The 20,906-nt window shown below is 38.0% G+C and overlaps 1 protein-coding gene across 6 annotated transcripts in view; it reads left to right on the top strand.

The window, feature by feature from the left end:
- The window catches only part of ETV1 (ETS variant transcription factor 1), a 93,793-nt gene that overhangs the window by 58,880 nt on the left and 14,007 nt on the right, over nt 1-20,906 (top strand). For all 6 annotated transcript variants that reach the window (XM_059396765.1, XM_059396768.1, XM_059396766.1 and 3 more), the window contains 2 exons: nt 15,986-16,052; nt 17,832-17,902. In XM_059396765.1, the coding sequence (XP_059252748.1) occupies nt 15,986-16,052; nt 17,832-17,902 (138 nt within the window). The remainder of the gene's footprint in view (nt 1-15,985; nt 16,053-17,831; nt 17,903-20,906) is intronic.

The raw sequence follows: 20,906 nt of genomic DNA on the forward strand, positions 1-20,906 counted from the left end.
TAAGCGTGTTCTGATCCTTCTTCCTCTTCTGATAAGGGCACTGATTATCTCATGAGAGCTCCCCTCATGATCTAATCCAACCCTTATTACTTCTCAGAGGCCCCATCTCCAAATACGATCACACTGGGCATTAGGACATCTACGGTGAATTGTGGGGGACATAATCGTTCTGTCCAGTATCCTATTTTAAAGGGAACTAGGGCATGTCTTCTGTTAAGTGTACCATAATACCTTGCAAATGGCGTGTAGAATAGTTGTTTAACATTTGAGAAACTTAATTTATATTCCGTTCTTCCCTCTAAATTCTATTGCAGATTGTTAAAGAAGTTGTATGGCACCTTTGAATTCTAATTTCAGAATTGCCAATAGGATATAGTTCTGGCTTGTTTGAATAGTTAAATCGTAAATTTGTGTCTTTTGGTTGTGGTCTAAAAAACCTTCAGTAACAGTGTGTTACCAGGGCCTGTGAAAAATTAATATGCATGTATCAAAATGTATTTCCCTGGCCACAAAGTTGCTGCCTTTGAGTTGATGAGTCTGCATATGTCATACATTCATAGATTGCTGTCAACAAGTATGAGCTGCAGATAAATTTTGTTTTGTGGTCATTAGTTCTTTCATCCTTGCCGAGAGCACATTAAATAATCTTTTTAGGGAACCTAATGTATTTATCGCTGGATCATTGATTTCTTGGTTCACTTACTGATGTTGAGCAAATGGTACATTAGAAACTAGTTTTTGTGATTTAAAAACAATGCAAAAACGTTTCATAGTTTACCTAGCATCTGTGATCCAAAGGTTTTCCTTTCAGAAGGCCTCTAGAACTCTTTATTGCTTAATTCAATATAACATAAATGTTGTGAAAATAAAAGAAGCTTTGTAAGTGAAAAGGCAGCATGATTATGCTCTAATAAAGCCTGACATTAATTATGACATGGGAAATGGAAGGTCTATTAGTTATAATTATAATTACAGGAATGCAATTTCAACTGCCGAGTATTTAAGCTAAAAAAAATGCAAAATATTATGTTAATAGAGTAGAAATTTTTATTCAGGAAAAGAGAAGAAAACCTGGGTCAGAGGACACTGAGAAGATTAAAAAAATGGTATTTAGGGCCAAGTTGGTGACCCAGTACAGTGTGGTGACGATTATATTAGGATATTAAGTTCTAGATAATCACATCTTTTTATTGTTTTCTTTCTCATCTTCTCTAGACTGAGAGTACTGCACAAAGCAGCACACAGGTTTCTTTTAGTTGGGTGCCAGCTCCTGAATCCAATGGGATTTTCTCTTCCTTGATCAAATGGCCAAGTGACTATATTAATTGAACATGCATTGATGGCTTGCATGGAATTTCCTTATGCAGAGCCCTGCTTGCATAGAATTATAGTTACTTTCCCATTTTCATGTATGTACATGAGGTTTTGCAGATTTGCAGTGCCCAAGGAGGCGAATATTTTATATATTCAGAGCAACATATTTTTGTGTTCATTGATTGGTTGGTCTTTTGTGTCTTTCTTTCTTCTTATTCCTCTTTTTTTTTTTTTTTTTCTTGAGGGGGATGGTTTACATGGTAATATTTTTAGGGTTGTGGTGGGAACATGAAAACATGAAACTCAAGTTTGGCTTAAGAAAATATCAGCATATGTTGTCCGCACCCTGTGACCAGGTCATATCACCCTGGAAATTATGTTAAGGAATGGAAGGCACACTGAATATTTGAGGGAGAGAGAAATGTTACCAATATATAGTAACTGAAAAGAAGAATAAGTTATAGCTATCCATTAGAGAAATATTATGTCGGCATTTGAGGTCAGGTTTAAAAAAAAAAATTAATGAGGGGCACCTGACTGGCTTAGTCAGTAAAACTTGTGACTGTTGATCTCAGGGTTGTGAGTTTGAGCCCCATGTTGGATATAGAGATTACTTAAAAATAAACCTTTTAAAAAATTTAATGAAATGAAACCTGAGTAAAAAAGTTTTTAACTGTATGTATGACTGTAAATACATACTGTACGGTAATGTGCATACATACATACTGTAATATATGACTCGTGTAAAATAAGACCCAATGTAGCAATCCTGTGGCTCTATAGGGTGATGAAATCCTAGAAAGTTTCTATTTTGTCTGTAAAGGGCTTTGCATTTTAATAATACTTAGGTACTACTTTTCTAATAAGCCAAAATAAGTATTATATTTTAAAATATCAACCTATTTGGTGTATTAGAAGTGTCCAGATTAAGCACATCAGTCCTTTAAGTGAAAAGAGTGCTAAGAAAAGGATGATATTATAGTCCCACATGTTGCAAACCTAACTGACTTGCTATTAGTTTGTACCCAAGAATGCTTTAGAGGAGGGAGCAGAATTAATATGGTACTTACTGGATCTCCTGTTCCTCCCTGCATGGTGTTTGTAATCCACAGTTAGTGCTTTGTTCCTCTGCATTTGGAGATACACTGAAAATCTCAACCTAAGAGTGGCTGGGCTGAGTAGTACTTGAATAAGATATTTTTAGTCCTCGGGGTCTATTCTGTCACTTGACTTAGTTTAAAAGATGCCTCCCAGCCAGGGGATGGAGCAGTTTAAGAACTGGGGAGAGAGAGGGAGGGAAAGCAGAGCTTTTCAAGGACAGGAAGAAAGTTGCTTAAATCAGAAAATGGCAGACAAGCCTTGAGCTTCAGGAGAGGAGGAAGTAGAGGGAGAGGGTGGTGGAGAAAGCTGACATCATGGATCTCCTGAAGAAAGGCTTCTGTGTTTATTCTTGGTGTTTTGTAGGGCTACTCTGCTGGTACTGATAAGGCCTTCCTTCAGTTTGGAGGTGTGTGACATGTATGTGGTGGCCAAGGTTGTGAACGCTGATTTTAAATTGGGAAATTGACACAAAGCGTTGTTTCACAGGATTAGAAATTTTTAAAACTGAATGCTCTTAGAGATCATCTAGTTCACATTCCTTCCCTGCACTGCCATTGTACAGATAAAATGCCTGAGGCTTGGGGTACCTGGGTGGCTCAATGGGTTAAGCCTCTGCCTTCAGCTCAGGTCATGATCTCGGGGTCCTGGGATCGAGCCCTGCATCAGGCACTCTGCTCAGTAGGGAACCTGTTTCCTCTAATAAACAATGAATTCTGGAACACTGAAAAGAAATTAAAAAAATAAATAAAAATTTAAAAAAATGCCTGAGGCTCATTCCTATTAACTTATCTCCAGGTATACAGATATTTAGTGAAATAGTCAAAACTGGAACCCAGATTTTCTTGGTTTAGTATACTGCTCACCACTGTCTTTCTACAAAGTTGTCCTAAGTACTTTAATCCACCATTTCTTAGTATATTATTGATCCTATACTCTATTTTGGACTAAGTTTTCCTGTGCTTTGTCCAAATTCTCCCTGCGAGCAATAAAAGGTCTGCCCTGAGACCTGAGGTGTGCTTTTCCTTTACGTTAGATGATTCTCAAATTTTATTCCAGTTATGAGACAGTTAAGACAGTTAAGACAGGAAAATATGGGATCTCCAGTGACATTTAGGATTGAAATGCATTCTGTTTCCTTAAAAAAAAAAAAAATAACATAAACATGGTCAATAGTTGAGGTTGTCAAGAAAGTGACTTACCCTAATAGGTCTTCTGAAAAAGGCTTAGTAATAATTAGAAGGGAAAGGTAGCTAATTAACAGCTCTCATCAAGCTCTAAAATGCTTGGATTGTATATGAAATTTGAGTTTATCTGAGCTTTCTTATTGGGTCTCACCTATTCTTTGTTAAAATGTTTGGTAGCTCAGGGTGCCTGCCGGGCTCAGTCAGTAGAACATGTAGCTCTTCTTGATCTCGGGGTCCAGCCCCATGTCTGGTATAGAGATTACTTAAAAATAAAATCTTAAAAAATTTTTTTTGATAGCTCTCAAAGGCTTAGAATTTAACTAGAGCAGCTGAAACTAGAACATAGTCTTAGTTTGTAAGACTAAGACTTACTAGATTAAGTCTAGTAAGGGAGTCCTCTCGTACTCCCCAGCTGGAAGGTATTTCTCTGGCCTGAATTCCCGGATCAAGGCCCCACCTTCTACCTACAGCGGAGTCTTCCGCACCCAGCGCATCAACCTCTACCAGCAGGACTCCCCACCAGATGCTCTACGCTGGATGCCGAAGCCCTGGGAGCGGGTGGGGCTGCCTTCTCCAGAGGGCCCTTCCCGACGGGCAGAGGAGCCTGGGTCCTGAGGAGACAAGGAGCATGGGTTGCCCCCACCCCGCTGAGGGGGTTCCCCTTGCCCCCTACCCCCCCGGGGCTTGTATATAGATTATAAATCTATAAGGGGGAAAGGGGTGGGTGGGGAGGGGTTGTGTGCTAGGGCCCTCACTTCCCCTCCACCCCCCTCCCCTGGTCCCCTCTCCCTGGGGCCGTTTGTTAAAAAAGAATAATAAAAGGATTAAAAAATTTTTCTGAAATAAAATTAGAAGAATTTTCTAAAAAAAAAATTAGAAAATGAGTAGAGCAGTCATTTTCAATCTTTTATCAGCTGAATCCATTTTTCACCAGAAAGCTTATGAGGAACTGCATTATATAAAACAGATATGAGGAAGCTTACATTTGGGAGAAGATGGTAGGACTTTTCCATCCTCCATTTTTAAATCCATTCTTCACCCAAGCAACCTTCCCAAGTTTCCCCATGTCCTTCTTGTCACCTTAGGACTTCGATAAAAGCCAAGAGACAAACCTTTATACCTTGAAAGAAAGATTTTCTGTTTTTTAAAATGTAGAAAAATCATACATAAGCAGAGAAGTAATGAAATAAATACTGAAGACTTATTTACTTCATGTTAAGTACGTGAAAACTAAGACTATGTTCTAGTTTCAGCTGTCAGAGCTGATAAATTTATCTGGTACTCCTAGAGGCCCAAGCTGGCCCTTTAAACAAGAGAGTTAAATATAAATACTCTTGGGTTTCTAAAATGGCAAGGGAGGAAAATTTTTCCATTGTCATTGTTGTTCTGTGTTTTTGCTGTGTTGGTGGCTACTCATCTTAGTCAAATCATAGGAAAAGTAGTTGAGTAATTTTTAATGCTGTTTCTAGTAAACCTTGCTCAGGATTCGCCTTGCAAAATTTATAGTAAGGTTTTAAAGCGGACGTTACAGGTTGGAATCAGTGGAGAACAGAGCAAGATGAACATAATTATTTTCCGCAGCTACATAGAAATATAAATAAATAGTGCTTTGTGAGTTTGGAAAAGATTCTTCAGGACCTCTATCGATTGATTGCACTTACACAGAATTTCAAAAAAGTGAACACAAGGGAACAAAATTCAGAAGACCACAATTACCTAGTAGTTTATCTAGAAACTATTACGACAGTGAGTGTTACTACTACTACCAGAGTAGTATCTCAGAAATGTTGTCATCAGCGTTTACTATTTTTAAAATGATTTTTATTATTTATTTATAAGAAGAGATACATATTTTAGAGAAATTTACCTCGTGTATATTTTCTAGTAAATTTTCTCACATCTTTTCTGAACAATTGAGTTACACATAAGTAAACAACCAAACATATTGTTCAAGAAACAAGGAATGCAGTGATTACAAAAGCAAACTGTTGAAAAATGCTAATGGAAGTCAGATGGAACAGAGGGAGTAAGAGCTCCTGATACTTATTTATTTTTTTAAAAGATTTTATTTATTTATTTAACAGAGAGAGAGGCAGTGAGAGAGGGAACACAAGCAGGGGAGTGGCAGAGAGCCTAATGGGGGACTTGATCTCAGGACCCTGGGATCATGACCTGAGCTGAAGGCACATGCCTAATGACTGAGCCACCCAGGCACTCCTCCTGATACTTATTTCAAACACCCAGGTTTGAGGCACCTGGGTGGCTCAGTGGGTTAAGCCTCTGCTTTCACCTCGGGTCATGATCTCAGGGTCCTGGGATCGGGCCCCACATTGGGCTCTCTGCTTGGCAGGGAGCCTGTTTCTCCGCCTCTCTCTGCCTGCCTCTTTGCCTACTTGTGATGTCTCTGTCAAATAAATAAATAAAATCTTTAAAAACAAAACAAAACACCCAGGCTTTCCATAAACTAGCAGGCTTCTTCATCTCCAAAGTGGAAAGTCCTATGGCCAATAATTATAATTTTAAAATCTCAAATATGAAATATTATATTTGAAAATATTCAGCTTAATTTCATCTTTTATTTACATATCTATAGAACCACCTCAAAGAGAAGAAGAAAATGTTAAAGCCTTGAATAAAGACCGTTACTTAGGAATTAATAATTCAATGCATGTTCACCCTTCAGTAGGCTTGCCTCTGTTCCATATTTTCTCTGGCTGGGAGATTATAGAATTCTTTATTATTGGCTATGTCGGGCATTTCAATTTTGAATTCTAAAATATGTCGGTAACTTTATGTATTCTCTGCTCATTTATTAATTAGTTATTAGAAATTAGAAGATACATATTAAATTGTCACGATGCCACAGTAGACAGTCCTTCACAGGTTTAAAGCCAAAGACTTGGCATCTTTTACATTTCTCCTCGTCCCTTCTTCAACAGGCATGGTAAAGATTTTGTGAGAAATTGTTTGGAGATGTATACAGAGATTGTGACTATAACTCTTTTCCCTGTGTGGCTTTACGTCCCTGGAAGAGAGAAGTGGTTTCTTCCCTCTAGAGTCAAGGACCGAGTTGCAGATGGCTGATAAAACCTATTATGTGTTTAACACTGTTTGGTATACGACAGACTCTTCACAAATTATCCCCATAATTGTTCATAAATAGCTTTTTTCCTTTGAAAAACTCTAGGTATTTTTAAGCATTACCATCTTTAGTAATTTCCAGTGCAGCGATGATTATGGTTTCATGAACTTTGGCTTTTTGTACCTGATATTTAACACTCCCAAAGGCCAAGCCTTGGCCTTGTTCCATTAGTAAGCATCATTTGCTTATGGCTACATTTTCTCCTGAAACATGGCGGCTCATATATATATATATATTTTTTTCCATCCTAACTTTAAAACTATTGCTTCAAGAAATTCAACTGGAGAATCACTTGGGAATTTAAAGGAATGAGCTATTGATCCTTTGGAAAATGCCAACATTCTGACTGTTTCCCTAACATCCAAAGATGATTTTCATTTCCTCAGCCAGTGCTTTGTGGACTAGTGGATCACTTAATTTCCGATTTTTAGATGCTTCACTTGTGAAAAGTGACGGTGATGTCTTCTAATTGATTTTGTTATTCCAGTAGAGATCTGGGATTGGCTTCTCAACCTGACTTTGCTTTTTATTGCCCCCCGTGCCTCCTAGGGGTTCTCCTCATTTTTCTGAGTTAAAATAGCAAATCTCCCAAAACAGTACTCTGGTGTACTCTACCACTTTTTCTAAGAAATACTTAAATATGCTCTCAATCTGCAGTTACAGTAAGTGGCACTGGCTAGTGATTTGATTTGAGAATTGAGACTATGGTCTGGATTTACTCTTTATGCATTAACACAGGTCAAATGGACAGGGACTGCATTTTAAGTCCGTAATGGAAGGCTGAAGGCTGTCTTAAACCAATCATATCAGTTTTACCCATGACTGATTGATCCCTGGGGGCAGAGCCCTGGAAGCATTTGTCTTCCATGAATGGACTCTATAGAGCCTGGAGTTTCATTCATAAAATGGAGACTGAAAGGAAACACACAGGCGCACACACACATACACACACTCTCACTCTCTGGAATGTCCATTTATACAGAGCTGAAGGGTGTCGTGTTCCATCAGCTGCTGCTTTTGCCAGTTGGCTGGAAGTAATGATTAATGCTCATTGGTTCTGCCTGCATGTAACCCAACACTATTTATGGCTTTGCAGTGTTCCTAATGTATAGTGAATGAGAAGACAACATTCTCAAATCAGAAACATAAACAGGAACTGGTGGGTCTGAATTCCATTCAAATATGTCATTTCAGCCACACAGTGTTTGTCTAACTTGGATTTTACAGGCAGGAAAGGGGGAAGGGAGGGATAATCTGCTTGTAACTTGTACTAGAATCAAAAAAGGGAATTAAAAAGGGGAGGGGGGCGGACGTTTATAGTGTGGGGTTTTTAGTTTCTTTTTACAGAAAATCACCAGGATGCTTTGGCCCAGACCAGCTTATTGCAAGTGGACAAACATACAGCTGTCTTATTATATGTGCAACTATGATTGGAAATTAAATGTTTTAAGAATGCATATTTGGATCTGTGTGTGTGTGTGTGTGTGTGTGTGTGCGCGCACATGTGCATGTATGTGTGTTTCATGAATGTGAAAGAGAGAGGTAAGGTAAATATTATTTTTTAGAAAGTATTTGAATGTAGATTTTTAAGTATAGAATGTGGTTACAGAATTTCTTTTTACTTATAGGATTTGTACATTTCAGTGAGTTAACTAATAGTTTAGAGGAAAAGGAAGATTTTTTATTTCCATAAAATATTTTTACCTATCACATGAATAACTTAATTGAAACCCAAGGAATTTTTATCACATTAAATAGAAGATTATAGTTTTTTCCATGTGTATGTAAGAGAATTTTTTCAGTTAATTGCTTCGAATACTATCTGGAAACATTTACAAGGAGTGATATTTGGAGATAAATGTGAAAAGCCACCAAAACAAAACCGAGAGAATGACAAGTTTGTGTCATTGTCATTTATTGACCATTTTCTTAAATTTCAAGAAGAATCTTGGAATATTCCATCCTGGGGACGCTTTGTTTCAGTGTGTGGGCCTTCACTGTGCACTGCTTCACGCGTCTGTTTTTGTTATTCTTAGCAATAAAAAACAAAACCACCCACTTTGTATGACACTGGGAACATCACACTGAATTCTGGGCCCGGTGACTCTTTATTCTCTTTGTCCGATCAAGCATGTTTTGTTGTACCTTTTATCCTTCGTCTCCTCATTCATAAAAAAGGGCATGTAATTCCTTTACCTTTCTGTTTTTGTAAGGCTTAGATATGATTATGTTTGTAAAATTACTCATGTCTATAGTAGTAGGGGTCCAGGCAAGACTAAGGGATTTCTGTCTGTTTGATTTTTTATCTCGACTCCTACTGGAGATTTCCTGAAAGACTGCTAGTCCTTGAATAAGGTGCCATTATGATTTCTAATGTTTACAAGTACTGTGTATGGGAGGCTAGAGGATAAGACAAAGTGAGAGAGATTCTTCAGTGAAGAGTGTCCTATTGCGTAAGACCAACAAGATACTGTACTGTTAGGCTGAAGATGGAGTGAAGCCATCACACAGAACTCCATACTAGTATTATTTATGTTCAAAGCGAGTGGAATAAATATATGAATATTGCTGTGATACAAGAGGAGATGACAGGTAGAGGACACAGCAATTCATGATGTGTTTGGTTCACATCATGTAGATTCCAGAAGGGGAACGATTCAGTATGGAAACTCAGCATCAAAACATCCCCCTCTTCAGAATTCCCTTGTGACCCCATGCTAGCAGCTAATGGCATCTTTTCTTATATTTTCTTTTAAGCTTTGGTAAACTGTTACAGTAATATCTAGTAAACAGTCAAAGTTACAGTTGTCCTTATAGTTTGTCTCACCTCAATTTTATTTTTGACTCTAACTTAGTATAACCTCACTGGCTTGTAAAACTTATAAAATTGTCAGCCTGCTAGATCGTATAAGTTAAACCTGAATCTGGTCATTATTTGTGTAGGATACTCTTTCCCCCAAAACCCACATGCTTACAAGAGAAGTTTGTGGTCTTAGAGCAATACTATTCTATGCTGTTACTTCATGTTACATAGCCTTTATGTTTTTAAAAGTAACCTGAATGTAGATAAAAGTACTACTTTTTTTTAATTTTTTTGCTATTTTGCAAACACTACACTATAAAGACTGACATGGTACTCTTTCTGTCCTCAGAGTCTATCAACAATAGATGCTGTATCTCTGAGCTATAGTGGAAGAGAATATCTCTGTAGATTTTAGATTATTTATATTCGCAGTTTACCAAAAATCCTAATGAAAAAGATCCCATCGAAGAGTGAATGAGGTCATACTAAATTCATCCATCTCAAGATTTCAGCCAACTCCAACTTTTTTCTTTTTTTTATAGGAGGCTCAGTGACTAAGATGTTATTACATCCATGTAGAGCTTTTGTAACTGATGACAAACAGGTCTTAAAAAACTTCATTTTTGTGCCATCCCACTTGCCTTCTTTCTCAAGTGAATTAGACATACTCTGGGCCTTATTTTTAGAGTTAATTACTTTTAGATTTGTTCTATCATAGAGAGATAACATGGGCGTAAAAAAAATTCCTTCCCCTTAGCATCCTTTTCAGGAAACTTTATAAAATATAATTTTCTTGATTAGCTATGTGATATCTATCTCCTTGCTCAAAGTTTGCAAAATCAAGTATTGCCAGGCTCGCACACTATTTGATAATGAACAATTTCAGCAAAGTGTAGAGATGTGACATAGGGTCGTGGCAAATATTTTGTCTCTGATATGACCTAGTCCAGCTCGTAGGAGCTTTTGGCAAACCGTGCCCTGAAGGGGGGGACCGTTCTTTCTGCGCCACTGGGCAGCAGTACGCATACCTGCCCCTCGGAACAGGGTGTAGCTCGATCAAGTGTGCAAGATCAAAACCCCCCTTTGTGGTCAAAGCTTTCATAAAGCTCCCCAAATCAGTGCTGTATTTCCCCATATGGCGTTAGGATGCAAGAGACAGAAGAATTAACTTTTTAGTTTCATACCTGAATATCTTAAGTTAAAGGCAGTTTTCAAAGTGTTACTAAAGTGAAGACTAATCAAGTCAGATAATTCGGGGTGTTAGTTTACTGTTCTTCTTAACTGCCCCTACCTTAACTAGCGCATTAAAATGACAACAGTGCTTTGCTGCTTTGAATTTTTGTAGCCTATTAGATCAGCTAATCATCCCCCTAGTTCATGTGTGACAAATTACGGGCAGTTTAGTTTCTGCAAGCTGACTGGGCGCATGCTAAGGGTCACATTGTAGTGCTTTTTGATCCATAAGTTTCAAAATAGTACAAAATCCTTTGTCTTAAATTTACATAATTCAAATTATGGATTGGATTTAAAACGTTTTATTTTTTTTTATTTGAGAGAGCCAGGGGGAACATGAGTGGCAGAGAGATGGGAACAGACAGGCTCCCCACTGAGCACAGGACTCAGTGGGGGCTTGAGGTGGGTCTCCACATGGGGTTACACGCCGAGTTCCATTCCAGGACCCGGGGTCATGACCTGAGCCAAAGTCAGACACTTAACCTAGTGAGCCACTGAGGCGCCCCTGAATTTAAAACTTTTTAAACCAAAGCCATTTAGCAGCAAATATCGGGGCATAACATTGTAAATAGAAGCTCATGAGAAGTACCTCCAAATATTTTGAAAATGTAATGGAGATTCTCGCTTAAACCTGATAAATTGTGAATTTATAATGAATTTTAAATCGATATGTTTTAAATACCACAGGTTCAGCCTTTTCAGTAAGTGGTTTAAGAACATCAGATTAAGATCTAAAAATAGGGGCACCTGGGTGGCTCAGTGGGTTAAGCCTCTGCCTCCGGCTCAGGTCAGGATCTCAGGATCCTGGGATCCAGCCCCGTATCGGGCTCTCTGCTTAGCGGGGAACCTGCTTCACTCTCTCTCTCTGCCTGCTCCTCTGCCTACTTGTGATTTCTCCTTCTGTCAAATAAATAAATAAAATCTTAAAAGATATAAAAATAAAGACATAACTATGTTTAGTTTTAAGTACCTGTGGTTTACTTATTTTAAACACTCATGAGGGACACTTAAAAATGGTTTCTGTTATTCGGCAATGCACCTGGGTGGCTCAGTGGGTTAAAGCCTCTGCCTTCGGCTTAGGTCATGATCTCAGGGTCCTGGGATCGAGCCCAGCATTGGGCTCTCTGCTCAGCAGGGAGCCTGCTTCCTTCTCTCTCTCTGCCTGCCTCTCTCTGCCTACTTGAGCTCTCTGTCTGTCGAATAAATAAATAAAAATCTTTAAAAAAAAAGTTTCTGTTATTAACGATCAGTACCAGATATTGAATCCTCACTGTTGGCATTAAGTGAAATGTTGTCCTTACGGTCCCTCTCCCCAACCCTTTGAAGGATATCACATATTATTCCCATTTTACAGATGTGGAAGTTGAGAGTTGAAGATATTATAGAACTATCAAAAATTTCATACTCCCATGAAATACCAGAACCGATGTTCAAAACCAGGTCTGTTAGAAGGCGAGGAGCCCGTTTGTAATCGTAATGCTGTGCTCACGACCCTCACATTGTGAGCTACGGACACATAATAGAACAGTATAAACATGCTGTCAGAGTAACATTTGTGCAAAGGTTAAAGTGCAGTTTGTTATTGTTGCTGAATTTTGTGAGCTTTATTCCATGAAATAACGTGAATGCATGTGTGTGCAAAGCCTCCCTTCCTGCCACAGAACATTTGCCTTTGAAGTCACCGCTTAGCTAGTTTGGTTCTTAGTTGAGCATTTAGCAAAAGTTAAAATGTACTGCCAAACTTCATTGGTTGGATTTTTTATTAGATAAGGTAGAAATGGAAGCAGCAGGCAATTTAATTAGCAGTAATTTTTCTGGGCAAGTCATTACTTTGATGAACTTCAGAGCAATGTTTATGGCTCCTAATTAACCATGTTAGTCATTTGATTGAATAATCACTTTGGAAATGTTTCTACAATTTGATTAGAGTCTGACCCACTCTGATAGTCATAAATTAACTGATACCACTTTAGGATAACATGACTTTAGTTACTTTAGGGGAATAAACTCCCCTTAGCTATATTTTTTCAGGCTCCTCTGGACTGTATAAAGGATACCAATTTTAAGGATAGACTGGATTTAAACAATGCTAGCTAAGTGTCTCAATTTCAAGAGCTAGATGTTAATTTTATTTACTCTGGAGTATCGTAAATAGTATTAAGAATGGTAAAAACACGATTATATGTATTTTTTTCCTAAATTGCCATTCATGGCTTTGCTTAGAAGTTAGATCACAGGTTTGGTTTCTGGAACTGTAATGGAGGTTCTGGCTTTAGCCCATTATAAATCATTATTTTATTATGAATTTTAAATCATTATACTTTAAATGCCATATTGAAAAATAGAACTTATGAAGAATATTACAGAATTAGCACAAGCAATAACAAATCATCAGGGTCAGTAGATACATGGGAATTAGTGAAATGGTCATAAAATTCGATCTTTGATGTCATATGTCCAGGATCATGCTTATTTTCTATTATGTTAGAGTACTGCTGTAAGATGTTCCTTCAACTTTGCCTGGTGGGTTTCTTATAAATGCTTGAATTTCCTCTTCTCCTCTTTTTTTCCTCCTCTGGGGAGGAAAGACTACATTTAGTCACACTTATATATAATAGAGTTTAATCTCTATGTTTTCCTCTAGCCGCCTCCAGAGCCAGCCAGCTGTTTTTAGAGCCATATTCCAGCTGGGCAGCAGTCAGTAAAAGTATTTTGTGGCAGGGTGTCAACATTGGTACAACGAAATTCTTACCCCTAAACAGCTGCTAAGCTGATGGCAGAGTCATTAACACTGTCCCTACTAGGCCCAGCTGCTTGCAGGGTCCTATGCCTGGCAATAAATCAACATAACATTAAAAATGAATTTGAAGTACCACTGGTTAAAAAGTATGGATAAAATGGATTGCTAGGTCTTTGGTAACCCAGAAGTTCAACTGCCCTGCAACCCCATTTTACGCTTCCTGATACCAGGAAACAAGATAAACTCTGTCTTTTGTAGGGTCAGAATTATATACCAGATCATATGTAATATAAAGAAGGCATGGTGTTGTAAAATGTTTGATAATGAGTTTTATATTGTTTTCAACTCATAAGCTATTGATTTTTACATACTTTTAAGTGTTAGAGCTATTATGAAGCGCCATTAAGCTATTTTTGACTTAAAACCACGTAAACTTTTTTTCTTTGAAAAATTATCTCATATTTTGGTTGACATTAATATCGGGCAAATTTTTTAAAAATCAGATACACTTTAAACATGGAACATTCCAGACCAAGGAAGAATGGCCTTTCGGCCAAATAAATACTGCTAATTATCTGTTACAACGTGAAAGTCTGTGGATGGTTAGTTAAGAAGACATGAGGGTCTTTAGCTCCCAACTTGTTTAAGTGTTCTTTGTTACTTGTTCAGAAATCATGTATTTGCTACAAGTGATAGAATGGAGGACATACGCTTATATTAAATAGGACATTTGCCATCTGTATTTTTTAAATTAACATATAATGTATTATTTATTTTAGGGGTACAGGTCTGTGAATCATCAGTCTTACCCAATTCACAGCACTCACCATAGCACATACCCTCCCCAGTGCCCATCCCCCAGACGCCCTGACCCTTCCCCCTGCTCCTCTCTAGCAGCCCTCAGTTTGTTTCCTGAGATTAAGAGTCTCTTATGATGTGTCTCCCTCCCCACCCCACCCTGTTTCATTTTTCCCTCCCTTCTCACCACGAACCCCTGCCCTGCCTTTCTTTTATAAGTTTATTTTTGTATATGTTTAAAGTTTCAAAAACTTGAGTATACAGACAGAAGATAGAATTAATTCAGTCACATAGAATTTTACCTTCCTATAGAGTCTGTGTATATTCTGTACAGGGTTGGGCCCAAGTTCATGGGACCTAAATGATAATATTTGGGGAACATTCTGAAAGAAAGAGAAAAAGAAACAGCTCCTACGAAATGAGCAGGGCATCGGGAGGGATTGCTGCAAGTGGAAGGTTCTTCCTGTGGTTTTAGTGGCTTTAGCAGAAATCAGGCTCTGGTCATGTGAGTGACATTCTATTCAGAATCAAAGAACTTGAGCCTATAATCAACTTTAGATGACATCTGATCCGACACTTTATTTTATATAAGCTTAGATACAGAATGGCTCACCTAAAGTCATTTAGGTTTATTAGTAATAAGTTAAGGACTCAAATTTTAATCTTTTGTCTCCTCATCTGTGTGTCTGCCCTTTTCCCTTTATCTAAGGTACTATACATGTTAAATACACAGCCATCACTGTGACTCACGTTTAACCATTAACCAGGTTTATTTTCTCAGTGATGAGTTAACTTGGTCAGGTAGGCAAGGACTTACTCCTAACGTCGTCATGGTGTTTGCTATGAAATTGTTGCATTTCTGTTTTATAGTCCCATTTGTTTTGATTATGACCTGTGTGTTTAACAAAATAAAAAGGCAATCATACTTTTTTCTGGGGGTGAAAAATAGCAATAACCTTAAAAGTCTAGAGTAATTTTAAGAGATGTGGCAGTTTTGTCTTTTCGTAATAATTTCTACCAGTGTTCATGAAATAAACCATGACTGAATCTTTGTTGATCTTTGCTTTGAACACCAAGGATATACAAACTTATCCCATAATTGCCCCCAAATATAGCTTTACTCATGATACCATTTGTTTCAAGGTCACTCTCACATTCATGTGTGGTTATAGGAGAGCCATCTTTCAGTAAGTATGGGTAAAACTTTGAATTTACAAGCCCGTTGGAGAGAATCTGTGTCTGCCCTGATATGCTTCTCATTTTTCCCTTTCTTTTCTTTCTTTCTTTTTTTTTTTTAAAGATTTATTTGTTTATTTATTTTAGAAAATGAGAGAATGTGCTATAGCTGGGAGAGGGGCCGAGGGGGAGAATGTCAAGCAGACTCCGTGCTGAGCTTGGAACCCAACGCAGGGCTCGATCTTACAACCTTGAGATCATGACCTCAGCTGAAATCAAAGTCGGACACCTAACTGACTGAGCCAGCCAGATGCCCCTTGTTTTTTTTTCCATTTCCTGTGTGGGTCCTGCCTGAAATGTTAACTATAGTTGGAAGCTCCCCTCATGGAGACTCATGTCAGTTTTTCTTATTTTCCTGTCTGCACTCTTGTCTATTGGTAACAGCACATTTTTCAGCTCCAAACTTCTCTGACTGATGTTGTTTCTTCTTTCAGAAGTGCCTAGCTGCCACTCCATTTATATGAGGCAAGAAGGCTTCCTGGCTCATCCCAGCAGAACAGAAGTTAAGTTTTCTGTTATTGATATTCCTTGTAAATATGGTCAACATTATCATACATACCAAAGATCTAGTAATTTGATTAATCATTATGTTTTATGGGAAAAATCACTGTTGTTCCCTAAACCACTGTTTTAAAACTTTATCTTTTTAAAGTAAAAGGAAGATGTTTCAGGTCATGCTATCTTGAATTTGGTTGTTAACATGAGTCATGTGTGTATAAACAACTGAAAAGTGGATTTCTTTTTTTTTTGTGTGTGTGTGTGCCAACAACCACATCCTTTTAATAGATTAGCCTACCTCACTACTCTCTGTTGAAATGAATCTTCGAGGAATTTTAGTTTTGCTTTAAGAACTAAGTCTGTGTTTTAAAATAGAGTAGATTTAAATATATTTGCCTTTATATATCCTGGATTTTTCATTTTTAGACAAATAATTGTTAAGAATGGGATTTCACAATCTAAGAGGCCTACAGGAGTTTTTATTGTGGATGTGTTCACGGTAACCATGGTGGGAAAGCTTTGGTCTAATGGACTTTGATACCTGCAAAGTAATGGATAAAAAGAATCTTCTCTAGATAAATTACCTATTAAGGTGTTTCTGGAAATATGTGCATGGCTCATTACGTAAGTGTTCTGTGTCTTCGGTAGGATGACATAGGTGCATCTTTTTTTTTTTTTTTTTTTTTTTTTTAACTTGACAGACAGAGATCACAAGTAGGCAGAGAGGCAGGCAGAGAGAGAGGAAGGAAAGCAGGCTCCTGCTGAACAAAGAGCCCGATGTGGGGCTCGATCCCAGAACCCTGGGATCATGACCCGAGCTGAAGGCAGAGGCTTAACCCACTGAGCCACCCAGGTGCCCCGATAGGTGCATCTTTTTAGGTTAGGTCTAATACTGGCTCATATGAGTGATACTGATAGAAGTAAATGCTGATATTTAAAGAAAAGTATAAAAGCTGGTAAATCCAGAATATTTGGGGCCAAAAATTTAGCAGAAATCCACTGTAATTATGGTCACTGCTATTGGGAATATTATGTGCTCACCGTAGAGAACAGTACATCTAGGAAAGAAAACTGTGACTAAAGAATATGAACTTTCTTACTGGTGTTTAAGCAGTTCAGTGAAGGTCATAGTCAAGGATATATGTGGGAGAAAAAGAGTGTAAAAACTGTTGATTTATTTTGCATTTTTCCTGTGGACTTAGTTTTGTTACAGGATAAAAAGGAAAGTTAAAAAGAAAATGTAAAACTGTTTTGGCTGTTGAAGATGAAAACATGAGGCTAGCCTAGCTAAATATTTCTCCAGGGAAGTAAGAGGTAAACTGAAAGTGTTTCAGTTTTATCAGGGTACTGTGCAAGGTAAATATAAGTAACTCATCTTGATTTTCCTCCTGTCTCATGAATAACAAAACTTGGAAGAAAATGAAAAAGGAGATGATACATTGTAATTTCTATATTTGCCAGCATTTACCTGCTCTGTGCTTGGGGTAGTAATAATACCCATATCTAATGTCATCTATCACTATGTGCCAGATGCTGTTCTCAACTTGGGTATATTAAATCAGTTAATCCTCACAACAATCCCTTTAAGATAGGTGATTTATTATCATTCCCATTTTACAGGCGAGGAAACAGAGACACAGAGGCTACATATTGTGCCTAAGGTCACAGAGCTGAAAAATGGCAGAGTCCTTTTCTACCCCAATTTTTGTGTTAATGGCTATATTTTAAGTTGCTTGTGAGCTTCATTTGTATCACGAATAAATGTATCCTATTTTCTCCCACAGGCTGTATGTTTGAGAAGGGCCCCAGGCAGTTTTATGATGACACCTGTGTTGTCCCAGAGAAATTTGATGGTAGGTTTCTCATTGTGCTGCAGGTTCGGTATCTTTTTTTAGGAGGGAGTGGAGAGATCACCCTTGACTCTTCTGAAAACAGTTGACATTCCCGCTTGAAGGTTTCTTTCTTTCTTTCTTCCTTTCTTTCTTTTTTTTAAGATTTTTATTTATTTGATAGAGAGAGACACAGCAAGAGAGGGAACACAAGCAGGGGGAGTGGAAGAGGGAGAAGCAGGCTTCCCACTGAGCAGGGAGCCTGATGCAGAGCTCGATCCCAGGACCCCTGGATCATGACCTGAGTGGAAGCCAGACGCTTAATAACTCAGCCACCCAGGCACCCCCCAACTTGAAGATTTCTATGCACATCACTTATAATGCATTCAACTCTTCCTGAACTTTACCTGTTATAAATTCTCCCTTCCTTCCCCTATTCAGAAGCTTTTTTTTTGTCCTGTGAGAGATCTCATTTTTATTTATTTTATTTTTTAAAGATTTTATTTATTTATTGGCAGAGAGAGAGTGAGAGAAGGAACACAAGCAGGGGGAGAGGGAAAAGCAGGCTCCCCGCTGAGCAGGGAGCCCCATGTGGGGCTCGATCCCAGGACCTTGGCATTATGACCTGAGCCGAAGGCAGACGCTTAACAGCTGAGCCACCCAGGGGCCCCGAGATCTCATTTTTAAAGACAGAACCAGAGAGTATCGTTCTTGCTAAGCTTTGTGTAGAGTATGAGGTGTCTTTCCATTGCCCTGCTGAGCACACGCAGCTTATTCGAGATTTATTGAAAGCTGATCCCGTAATTAACAAAGCAGAACAGAAAGCATGCAAGTGTGGATACACGGATGACTAATGCAGCCTCTCTTTTATTATTTGAGAAAAGATGCATTATGGAACACAGGAACAACATAGCTGCCCATTTAGTTAGTGATCGTTAGTCCTTTTGGAGATTTTCCTTTTTCTTTTTTCCCCTGGGAAGATGTTCATTACTAATGTGCAGTTACTTTGTAATTGCTTAAGATGGAGTTAGGAAAGCATTAGCTTTTTAATATTTCTCACTTTTGCAGTGAAAAGGTCCCAGGTTTTAAAAATGAGTGTCAAGTTAGATAGATTTTTTTTTTTCTTCTCTTGACTAAAGTGGCAGAAGTCAGCATCTATGACGAAGCTTCGGGGAGAGTGAACAGTTAATTGATGTAGTGGTTCTTCAGAGTGGTCTCCCTATCTCCTGCTTTGATCGTCTAACAGGAAATGAGCAGGGACCCTCTGATGAGCTGATTGCACGAACTTTGGGGATCATGGCTGTAATGACTTTGTAGCCGTCAGAAGTTTTTAATTGTCATTATTTTTTTTTAAAGGTACTTATTTATTTATTTATTTATTTATTTATTTGACAGATAGAGATCACAAGTAGGCAGAGAGGCAAGCGGGGGGGGGGGGGGAGCAGGCTCCCTGCTGAGCCGAGAGCCTGATGCGGGCCTCCATCCCAGGACCCTGAGATCTTGACCTGAGCTGAAGGCAGAGGCTTTAACCCACTGAGCCACTGAGGTGCCCCTAATTGTCATTATTTAAACAGCAAAGTACATGCTCACATTGCTTCTCCACCTTTCATTAGTTTCTTGAAGACTCTTCTGTTCCTGAGGCTTTTGCTACTCTGGTCTTTCTCTGAAAGAATGATAATTTGGGGAATATCTGTTACCTGAGCCTTCCTTTAAATGGCTAAATTCATTCAAGGTCACAGGGTTAAGCTCCAGGCAGAGTCACTTTTTTGGCCTTATTCCAAATAGATGTTAGTTTTAAGCTCGGAGCACCAGTGTGGTTTGTGACGTGATCACCCAAGCGTCACAAGTCTTAAAATACAGCCTTTTCTCTTAAGACAAAGCATAAAGGCTTCTCTCTGTGGAGTGACCTCCATCAGTTTTTTGTTTTGTTTTGTTTTTCATTTTCAATGAGCTTAACATTTTAAGCCATCTTGATTACCAGGGTGAACATATAAGGAAGTAAAATCAGCTCGTAACTACCAATAGGGTTATGATATAATCTGACAGACCTAAGTCACACTAATGTTTAGGGAAGCAATCTGTCTTGATTATTTATTCCCTTTGACTTTGAAATATTCTTCAGTTTCGTACTAAGAGACTTGTTTTTTGGAAGATAATATTAGTTTTTTATTTTATGAGGAATAGAGACCAAGGGAAAAGAGAAGCAAAGTGTTATTTTTTCATTGACAAGGCTGGTAGAGTCCATCATATTTATAGGCAGAAGTAATCTAGAAATTATAAAATTTGACAGAGTTTCCCTCACTCTGCATAATTGCTCAGTTACCCCCATGTAGAAATTTGTTAAGTCTCAGAAGGAAAAACTAAGATAAATAAAACTGTCATCGACATCAATATGAAGAGACACTTCTGTGTTATCTAGCATAGACCAAAATGACATGATGATTTCTAGCAGCTAGTGACTGAATAATTTTATTTTGGTTGTGGTTTTTAAAGTATTCTTTCTGTAATTATTTTAAGAGGTATATGTATGTTAACCAAAGGAAAGGCTTAAGAAAGCCTCTGATTTGGTTTGTTTTATAATTCACACTTACTGTGAATAGATTGGCTTGATTATATTCTCTCTGAATTGTTTCTAGAGTGGAGAAGAAAAATTCGTGCCATAACAATGATATGTGTGTAGGGCCCTAGACATTTTATCCCCAGTATGACCAATTCCACATATTTTGGAGGATGGTTGGCTGGAAGTAGATTTAAATAATCAGGAGTTATGACTGAGGTTTTGTTTGTTTGGTAAAAAGAAGATAACCAGATTTATACCAGAAGAATTACAACAGTAACACCCTTATTGCTATAATCTACTTAATAGGTTTTTATACTATGTATAAATAACAAATAAATGTAACACAAACCAGCCTTTCTTGATTAAAAATATAGATTTACAGAAAACTCCTGATATGTGTTTTTAGATTGCACTTGAGAAAAAGACTTGCAAGCTAAATTCACGTGACTAAAATGCAAATAAGAGATA

The sequence above is a fragment of the Mustela nigripes genome, chromosome 4 (genome assembly GCF_022355385.1).
Source record: "Mustela nigripes isolate SB6536 chromosome 4, MUSNIG.SB6536, whole genome shotgun sequence".
Lineage (NCBI taxonomy): Eukaryota > Metazoa > Chordata > Mammalia > Carnivora > Mustelidae > Mustela > Mustela nigripes.